Source organism: Nanorana parkeri, unplaced genomic scaffold, assembly GCF_000935625.1.
Source record: "Nanorana parkeri isolate BGI_ZX_2015 unplaced genomic scaffold, ASM93562v1 scaffold258, whole genome shotgun sequence".
NCBI classification, from domain to species: domain Eukaryota; kingdom Metazoa; phylum Chordata; class Amphibia; order Anura; family Dicroglossidae; genus Nanorana; species Nanorana parkeri.
Window position 1 is genome coordinate 130,403 of NW_017306526.1, and position 10,383 is coordinate 140,785.

The 10,383-nt window shown below is 39.9% G+C and overlaps 1 protein-coding gene across 1 annotated transcript in view; it reads left to right on the forward strand.

Moving 5' to 3' along the window:
- Window positions 1-10,383, forward strand: part of LOC108787380 (SH3 and PX domain-containing protein 2A-like) — a 205,035-nt gene that overhangs the window by 81,410 nt on the left and 113,242 nt on the right. Inside the window, exons 4-5 of the mRNA XM_018556917.1 lie at window positions 7,136-7,212; window positions 8,266-8,357. Of these exons, the coding sequence (XP_018412419.1) occupies window positions 7,136-7,212; window positions 8,266-8,357 (169 nt within the window). The remainder of the gene's footprint in view (window positions 1-7,135; window positions 7,213-8,265; window positions 8,358-10,383) is intronic.

Sequence of the window (10,383 nt, forward strand, 5' to 3'; positions counted from 1 at the left end):
ATGTGTGTGTGGGTGGTGGTGTGTGGGGAGGGGGGGGGGGGGGTGCCTTTTCATATTATGCCCAATTAAGTGGGAGACAAATGGTAATTCTAAAGCAATATGTGCTGATTGTGACTTGTGACCAGCATAAAATGAATACATTTTGTGCACAATTCATGTTGACTGGAAAAGCAAAATAAAATGATTATTTAAACAAATATTGGTGTTTGAACTAAAGAATAAACAAAATGTTATAGATGAGACATTGGAGGAATCTGCACTTCCCAAACACTTGCAACACTTCTGATTTGTCAATTCAAAAGTTTAATATTGGTTGAAAAGAATTATATTTAAAACATATCTTTGAATTATTGATTATGGCTTGCTTCCTTTCTTCCAGAAATAGAGATAATCCTTATTAATTCTCCAGCTGAACTTCCCTTGTGGATGGCAACATACTGATTGCTGTGATATAGGAGGTAGAGCACATTTGACAGCACGTTGCCACTTTTACCTTTGGCCTGTTCTTTTTATTGTTTTTGGCACTGACTGGTCAACTAATTTACTTTGTATTACCCTTTACTTTATAAAAATGTGTAGTGCAACATATATTTTAGGATTTATGTTAAGGCCAAAAAAAGTAGCAAGGTAATATAAAATGCTGTATACGAATATTAACCAGTTGACATCCGCGGTGTTAAACCCCCTTCCCATCCAGGCCATTTTTCAGTATTCAGCGCTGCGGTACTTTGACTGACATTTATTCCGTCATGCAACGCTGTACTGAAATTAATTTTATACCATTTTTTAGGGACAGATAGAGCTTTCTTTTGGTGGTATTTATTCACCACTACGAGTTTTATTTTTTACTATATTAAGGAAAAATTACCGAAATAAAAAAACAAAAAAAACTGTTTCCCCTATATTTAATGATAAAACATTTATTATTAGCCAATTTTTTGGTAAAATATAAAGACGGGGTCACGTCGGGTAAAAAGACACCAAACATGTCAAGCCTTAAAATTGCGTGCGCGCGCGAAACCTCAAAAAAACGATAATGCCCAAAATTGGCCATAGGCGACGCTTTAAAAGCTTTTACCGCTCATCAGTTTAGTGTTATCAGTGATTGATGGCCCTAAAATGATTGCTCACACTGCGACGTTCGCGGCGATATGTAACGTGTGTAGCGCAATTGTCGTTTCCCCGCGCTGGTGCACCGGGCGCGTATTTACGTTTATATCTGCGTAAACGGGTGGGTGGGGGAGTTAAACATTTTGGGTTTTTTTTTTATATGTGACTTTTATTTTATTTTACTTTTTTATATGTGACTTTTATTTTTTTTAATTTTTTTTATTTATATATTTTTTTTTTTGCACCTATTGTTATTGCTATCATATAGGGGGATAACAATCCCCCTATGTAATAGCAAAGGTACACTGACAGGTCCTCTTTATGGAGACATTAGGGGTCTCTAGGACGGTCGAAAAACGAGCACATATAGACGATCTGCGGGCTATGGAGCTGCCGATCGTCTATATGTGAAACACCCGGTAACGGGTGTTTGCATTGGTCGGGTCTTTTCTGCCCGTGCGGGCCTGGGAGCAGAAAAAAAATGCCGTCTGGAGACGGCAACCCACCAATGCTGCAGTGCCGTCCGTCCGTTTTTTTACAACGGGTGGACGGCAAGTGGTTAAAGTAGAACAACGTAAACAAACAAACATGTAGACCAGCATCAATAGTAAACATACATAGTTGTATTTATCTACCTTAAAATCCCAGTTGAACTTTAATGTCAACATCTAAAGTCTGCATTCACCATTTTCTCTTCAGGGAACAACTCTCAAGCACCCCGTCACAGAAGCCTGTTATGACCCTTTGCATTGACTGGGCTTGCTGCAACACGGTGATGTCACAGATATGAACATTCATCTCCAGCACACCATGGATCCATAATTAATGATCACATCACTATAAATGTTTCAAGACCACGCAGGACTTCTTCAGACGTGATGCCTGACACAGAGGTACTGCGTGCCTTGAAATATTGGATCTGCACTTATTGTAATGTAATTGCTTTAAATATACATTTGGACTATTGATTATGGATCCCCAGGGTGTGCTGATAACATATTTCCTTATCCAGAAGCCTTTAGTTATACATTTTTTATAAGACCTATATGCATCAAGAAAGAGGAACTCGGAATTCCGCACCACAGATTATTCTTCAATTATGTCATAATCTAGCATATTTGATGGCAACATGAGTAAGGAACATCATTCTTGTTACAGTCTGTTTGTTTTTGTTGAATTATTGTTTAAAGATGTCTACACACAACCCTATACTGCAAGACAATGTCCTGGTTTACTGCTCCATTTGGAAGTAATTGTCACAAGTATACATTACAATCTTGTGCAATATAATTGCATTTTATGTAAGTATACCTTTTCAAAGTTAAAATAATAAAAGATTAAGTAAATACAACATGTTCTAATGTCATCTATACATTTAAGCAGTTAAAAGGAGCCTTCAAGCTGTTTTTAGAGTTCTAGTTCAAGTGTAGGGGAGGATTGCATAGTGCAGAAACTCAGACTTGGCAATGGAACGAACACTGCAATTTTCAACTGGCTTATTAATTAGTCACGTAGTGTGATTGCTTATTAAATCTGTGGATTAGTATTCTAATTTCGGCTTCATGCTGAAAATGTATTTATTTTGATGGTTTGTATTTGTATATAGCCATTTCGTAGAATTGACAATGGGGGGCTGTGTTACACAAGGGTTTCCTTAGCAGCACTGACCTGTATGCCTGTGCGTTCCGAAGTTGCTGACATGCCCATACGCTTTGCTGAACTGTTAGGTAATAAAACTTATAGTGCACTTACTGTATTATTATAATACTGTCTAGGGATCATGTCAATATATCCATATGCCCCTTAGGGAAGAGCATTTCAAATAGACCGTGCTATAGTTATTGAGAATTAAAAGAGGTGAGATCTAATAACAAAATGAAAAGAAGAGTACAATTTTGTAGCTTCCAGTGGCCAGTCACAATTCAGCTTTTCTTAACCTAACGACGATTGTAGTTGAATTTTAATTGGTGACTGGGAGTTAATATAATTTTCGAATTTGTGCTTTATGTTGGTTCAAAACCCATTTTTCTGTAAAGGCTCATTTGACTTTTTTCTTTTGGAATCACTGAACTGGAACATGCATGTGAAGTCAGAATCCAGTGACCTGTGTACTTGTCCCAGGTCAGTGATTCCTAAAGTACTGAATCTATTACACAAACAGGATAAAAGGGGATCAGCATTTTCCAAAGGAGTGACAGGCAGCCTACACATTTCTCTCAATATAAGGTGCCGTTGCAGATGAAATACTGTCAGCTTACAATTACACCTGGGTGCTCCCCCATATTAAAGATCCTTAATACATGTGTGAAGGGGGAGGTCCCCAGATGTTATTATTTTGAATCTGACTGAAGTCTGCATGTAAAATTATGAGAAATGTCTTGTTCTTTCTGGGACATCTACTGCAGCCTCTGGATGACTTATCTTGTTTTGAGAAAATTAATTTTGGGATTACAAGTTGGTTGACATTAGTCCACAGTTCAAATGGATTGAGATCCCCTCTGAATGTGGACTAGCTGGAATTCTGAGTGGTTTCATGCTGATACCTGGTTTTCAGTACACATCTATGTCTGCCAGTTGGATGGATTCTTTTACTGGAAGCACACAGTGGACAGCAGTGTTGTGACAGACTAGACTTGTTGGATGCTGATGTGCAGCATATTCATATTGACATGGTCAGACCAGATTTACAAAGTTAACATGAGCTCTTCACATCCTCTTGGCACACGATGATAAAGACAGCATGACAAATTTGTCATTTTAAATGGAATCTTTGTACCCTTCTGTTTACTGCTCAGCAGGTAGAAATGATACCTCCAATGCCATGCATGCATTTTATTTATTTTATTTCTCTATTCCATGGTAAATAAGAATTGGTTACACTATCTGCAGTTAGATTTATTTACTGGCTTTCAGGTTTGAAAGCAATACCTCTATGATACTGAAAAATAAGTTCAGACACTATCAGTTTTATTATTTATAGTAGATGGTAAGTTTAGACATTTCCCGCTTTATGCAAAATATGAATATGTTTGTAAGTTTTGGTTTTCTATTTGCTTTTGCATCACAGCTGATTAAATATTAGGGGGAGCTGTTTGCTGTTGACCATGCTATCTCAGGATCAACACCACCTAGAATGACTGAAGAAAGTGCCACAGGCACTTTGTAATATGGGGATCAGAAACAACTCGGAAAATGTTTGATAAGACTTCTTTTTTTTAAAGCAGAACTCCAGGGAAGTTCTACCTGGAGTTGATAGGAAGTGATATTAAAGCCTCCTTTTTAAAAAAAATATTTCATTCAAAGAGACCCACCTTTGATTGAGGCTAATGCCGTTTTTCTTTAAAAGTTTGTAATTCCTCGTTTTCTAGTGGGTCCCCGCAGCAATCTTCCCCCCGCCCACTGCATGGGTGTCTCCATCGGCTATTGGAGACTCCCGTGCGCACTCCTGCCCGCAGTGGCTCTGTATGTCCATAGACACACACAGCCCTGTGGCAGACCTCGCCCCTCCTCTGCACCCAACAATTTGATTGATGGCAGAAGGAGCCTATGGCTACTTTGCCATTAGTATCCTCCCCCCACAACCAGGACGTTCGGAAAATGGAGGATCGATTCACGACTGGCGGCGAGAACGAGCGTAGCTGACAGGTAAGTCTGGGGGGGACGGGGAGAAAAAAAGGTACTGGGCCGTTTTTACACTAATGCAGAGAATGCATTAAGGTAAAAAATGCCCAGACCTTAATACTACGTTAACCCCTGAACTCAACCCCTGAAGCTCGTTTTTGTCTAGGTTTGGAAATAACAAAGTTATACTCACTCGATCCTCCAAGGAAGCTTGGTCTTAGACCGGTCCCTTCCACCTCCCAAGTTAGTGAAATTGGTGAAGAGATAATCTGCAGAAGTAGTTTCAGTGAAGGTCAGGACCCTACATTGTTACTGTGTGATTATTTAGGTATATGGGAACAGCCATATTTATTCCTATTTACAAAACCTCTATCTACATCCTTTGTAAATTGCTCATCCTCTTTGCTTGGCAAGTCTTTCTGATTTAAAACTCAAGAGTATGTAGTCTCTGACTGGTAACTAGAGACCAGGTGTTTTCCGGCTGTCTTGCCCCTGAACATCAGAACAGTAGTTTTTATTAGGGGTACGCAGGAGGTACTTTCTCTTCCAAAACAATTATGTCACGTGGTTATGCCAGCCTTTGCACTACTGATTCATGTGAACTGTGAATCTCAGTGATGGGTCCACTTTAAAGGGCCAGTCCACCCTAAGGAGATTATTCAGTATTGGTTTCTGAAGAGTTAACCAATCTAATATTTTCTCAAATCTCTCTAGTGGCAGAATCTCTGCACTTGCATTCCTAGACCTGCACATCTGCTTCAGCAAAGGAGCTAACCTTCCGTGTTGAATTTTTAATCAATGCTATGTGTTAAAACACCCTAAAATGGGTGGGAACACACAACATTCCTGAGTCCAAGCAGGGCCAAAAACTAGGACACATAGATTGCACCATTGGTGACCCCAAGAGCAAAGAAGCTGGTAGGTGAATCATCCCACCAGAATCAAGAAATTCAACTTTTGAGTGGACTAACCTTTTGAGATCCAACCTCAAAAATATTTTATTTCCCAACAGGCACATCTGCTAATTAGTGGATACCAGTTAAAGAATTTATAGAGCAATTTCAGCAGCACCACCTGTTTTCTAATGAGAAATCTAGCTACAGTGTATTTTCCAACCTGCTCAACCACAATCCTTAGAATCATTCAGCGATTGTCTACCGTGATCATTCTGCATTTGCATATGGTCACATTGTTATGCCAGTGCCTCAGAATAATTTAGATCATAATACATTAAATTATAATGAATGTGCTGCGCTTCATCTAGAACAATACATAAACAAATCTCTATAATAAATATGTGCTTAAATAATACATGCAATCAAAAAAGTGTTAACAATGAATCTTCTTGTATATAATAGTCCTCTAGAAAGTGCAATCATATATTCCATGTTCAAATATACACAAATGTGGAATCACACGTATATAGTGCTCAAGATTTGTCCCAAGTGCACCACAATCTTTATCCTTCCACTGTGAAAGTTCTTTGTACAAAGTCCATACGTCAACTCCAATTATCACCCATGTGCTCCCCTTCTCAGTTGGCCGCTCACCTTATAAATAGACCTGAACAGATCTAGAATCGCATTAATGGGTCTCCATTCGATCTTATTCAAAGGCTGTCTCTCCGCAATCGTTGCACAGAAAATGACGTCAGCGTGTCATCACGACCATATCCAATAAAATATAAAAACAGCCCATAGCGTAAAAACCCAAAATTTAAAAAAAACTAATTTATTTAAAAAACTACTCACATGAGGAAAGTAGACATAAAACTTCAAATAAAATGTATGCGCGACAACTCTCTCTCCGGGTCACCGTGTTCTCTGGGTGCAAAGACAGATCAAACAGGAGCTGTGCTGCCGACCATGCAATCTCCAATCCACGTCTGCGAGACTTACGTCACAATTGACTTCATCTGGGGCTAGATCATAATACATTACATCCCTGTGTAAAGCATGGCATATGTACTTTGACATCATAATCTGAAAAAAGGGTTTCACTGAAACGTAAAACAAAAAATATATCATAAGAAGTACAATAAAGCTCTTGAGGCTCTTGAATCCCCTGATTTTGCTTTTTATAGTAAGCTTGTGTGATATCATATATACCTATCTCTACGACTAAACCCATTATTGAGTGCAACGTGTTAAGAGGGTAGGATCTTGGGCGGGACTTTTGTGCCATGGATGAACTTTAATAAAACTTTAACTTTCCACAGCGTTTCTTGGGCTGCAGCTGGATCTCCTTTGCCTTTGATTGTGCCGATTTAAGCGAGGAAACTCTCAATTAGTGGGTACCCATGAGTCCTCCATTTTGGCCGTGAGGGAGTGGTGCTTGTGCTTTATTGGGTGATCATTTAGCATTGCTATACATATGGGTATAATATGTTTTTCTTGTTTTCTAGGCAAAATTTTGTTTCGAAGAAGTCATATACGGGATGTAGCTGTGAAAAGACTAAAACCCATTGATGAGTATTGCAGGGTAAGGGCATTTTATGAAAGATGTTTACATTGATTTATTTGTCTTTTTGTCTGTCCTCTCCTCAGCAATGTGTATTGCTTCCTTTATTAGCTATGTCCACACTTCCAAAATAATTAAATGCACCTAAAACTGGCATAGGTATCTGAGTTTGTCTTGATCTCACTCTCCTGTCAACCCTTGCACAGTTGTTCTCACAATGGAAGAGGGAGGGACGGGCATAGGATCACATCGGGCTCTGCTGAATCTACAAGTGCTAGCAGGGAAAAAGAAAAATTCACTTTGCAATAACCTTGCAAACCCAGGTATTCCCTTCTAATAGTAGCAGTGACATCATCACTGTGCTGCACATAGCCTGTACAGAATGAAGCTGTGGGAGGGACCGCAAAAGACTGCTTGCAGAGAACAACAGAAAAGGGTTGGGTACGATACCCATCAACCGGCAGAAGAACATAAATTAGAAGTAACTGGTCTGTATTACAGGAAGCTCTATCACTGAGGTAAGGTTTAATGCAGATCTGCAGTAATCCAGACAACAAGAAGTCTCCATCTTTCCACTAATGACTTTCTTTAAGGCAGATTTCTGTTAAAACTATTATATCGTAATCCTATATCGTATCTGCCATTTCACTTTGCTGACTTTGTTTGGAAGACCTCTGGGGGGAGGGTGGTGGTGGATATTGTTTTTAGAACTAGTTTTCTAGGTTGTTCCACATAAGGAATAGTTGACCAGTGCTTATGTGTCTCACAAAACCTTAGAACTGATTCAATAATACAAATGTAGGAAAACCTTTTGCTTTATTCATTGTACATCAGTTAAGATCACCTTTCCTTATGGTCACCATGGCAAAATCTTGACTTGGGCATGTTTATAAAAATCACTGCAGACATGGAAATATTACATCCAATCTGATGCTATTTTATTCTGTAGGAAAGTTAAACAATGAATATAATTTGTTATTATGAATAAATGCTCCAGCTTTCCTTGTTTCAGTTTTTATAAATTTTAAGTTGTATAGTTTATCCATAGCACAACACATTTGGTTTATTTTGCAGGCCTTGGTGAAATTACCACCTCATATATCCCAGTGTGAAGATGTCTTGAGGTTTTTTGATGCCCGACCTGAAGATCTGGAACCACCTAAGGAGTACGTAGATAGTCTCTACTTAATTTGATATATTCCTCTCTAGCAGTGCTGATTCACAGAGGGTTACATTTCATGAAGTGTGCTTTAGACAAATACATCCTTTTCGTCTTTGGCAGCCCCTTGCTGTGTAGCCAAAAGATATGTTATTTATCATGTTGTAGCTATAATTTGTGCTCTAGATGATTGGTAACAATGTGCAGCCTGCATTATAGTTTATTATATATAGTGAGGTATTCAGTATATCATGTTACTGATAATGCTGCTTTTTGCACGCAGTGACTCAGGCCTCGTCTGCTAGAGTAATAGAGGCGGTTGATTTGTTTCTGAATTATTTCTTAGATGTCTGAAACTTGGGTTTATTTGAAAGCTTTGAGCGATTTCCTTTTGACGTACTTCAGTGGTTTTTCATTACCAGATGGTCAAATGAATAAATTGCCAGATTCAATATTCTCTTGAAGTTCTATTCTGGCAGTGCAAGAGTTAAGCTCTTAGAATGTTGAGGAATACTGATGAAAAATCAACATTCTGTCCAAGTTTTCTTGCAATTCTTCATTTTCAGTGTAGTCCAACAGTATATATCTGTTTCTGTGCGGGTCCCATTTAAGATCCTGGATACATAGCTGTTAGGCTGGGTTCATACCTAGGCGTACCGAATATGCACGGTTTTACCGCGATTCACGGTAATAAACCGCGCGACAAACGCGTGTTTCTGAGGGCTATCCGGCTGTATCCTAATGAATACACGCGGCAAATACGCCACAAAGAAGCTCCTGTACTCCTTTGGGCGTAGGGCGTTTTGCAGCGCGTTCCTATGCGCTGTAAAACGCCCAGGTGGGAACCATGCCTATAGGCAATCATTGGTTTTCACATTTTGAGCGTTTTATAGCGCGTAGGAGCGCGCTGTAAACGCCCAGGTGTGAACCAGGCCTTATGTACAAGCCTTAAGTTCCTGTCCTGTTTTTATCTCAGTCAGTATTGTTATCATACACAAACTTTACACAAGCTACTGTCACAACAGAATAAGGACAGGAAACCTCTACAGTTTATCTAATGGAAAGGCGAAATAGGTTTTTGTTTTTTTTTAAATCTCTGAACTCTCTGTGTAGTAGAGTATTTTTTGTCGCGTTCAGCAATTAAAAAATGTTGTTAGCACACATGGATGGATTCTACGGTTTGCCTTTTGGTATATGTTGAAGGAGAAGTATTGGGAGAGTAAAATATACACTTTCCAATATGTAGATCTGGCGTGGGACTTGGCAGCTGTCACACGCTGGCTCTTTATACCAAGAGCTGAGTGATTAGGTAAGCACTGATCGCCAAGCTGATAGTCACTACCCTCTGCAGGGAGCAGACTATCAGTCACTCCCCCCCCCCACTGGCATTCCCTCCTCCTCTCCCTGTCCATGCCCCCTGCAGGGATTCCCTCTTCTTCCCCTCTCTGTTCTGTTCTGCACCCCCGGAGGGATTCCCTCCTCCCCTCTCTGTTTCTGCCCCCCGCAGGGATTCCCTTCTCCCCTCTCTATTCCCCCAATGGTCACTGGGTGGATCCCGACATTGTTGGTATCCTTCTCAGCTGCAGCACGGCTCTGTGCTTTCAGCAGATAGCAGGCATTAGCCAACTATATGCTTTGGGTCACAGGAGTACATGTACCCCTGTGACCCTAAAGAGAAGAAAAGTAAATTTGGATTTCTACTTCTTTTTGTAAGCATATAGATATATATTAGAGAAAACCTGCCACATTCCTTTGACAATGAAACGTTGACTTTGACAGGGGCAATTTGCTGCCAGGTATCTGGCACCCATGGAGATTGATCGATGCCAGATAAGAGTTACTATTAACTCTTAGACAACAACCCCTCCTCATTTATCTGCTGGCTAGATTCTGCTACTGGTTATTTCAAATTGTCATAGCTAATAGCAGGCTGGCTATTGCACACGCCCATTGTTTACATTCAGCTACTAGCTGGTGGCTAGTGTTCTGGTTGGGGGCGGGGGTTGCGGCTTGAGAGTTCAGGTTGGGGGGGG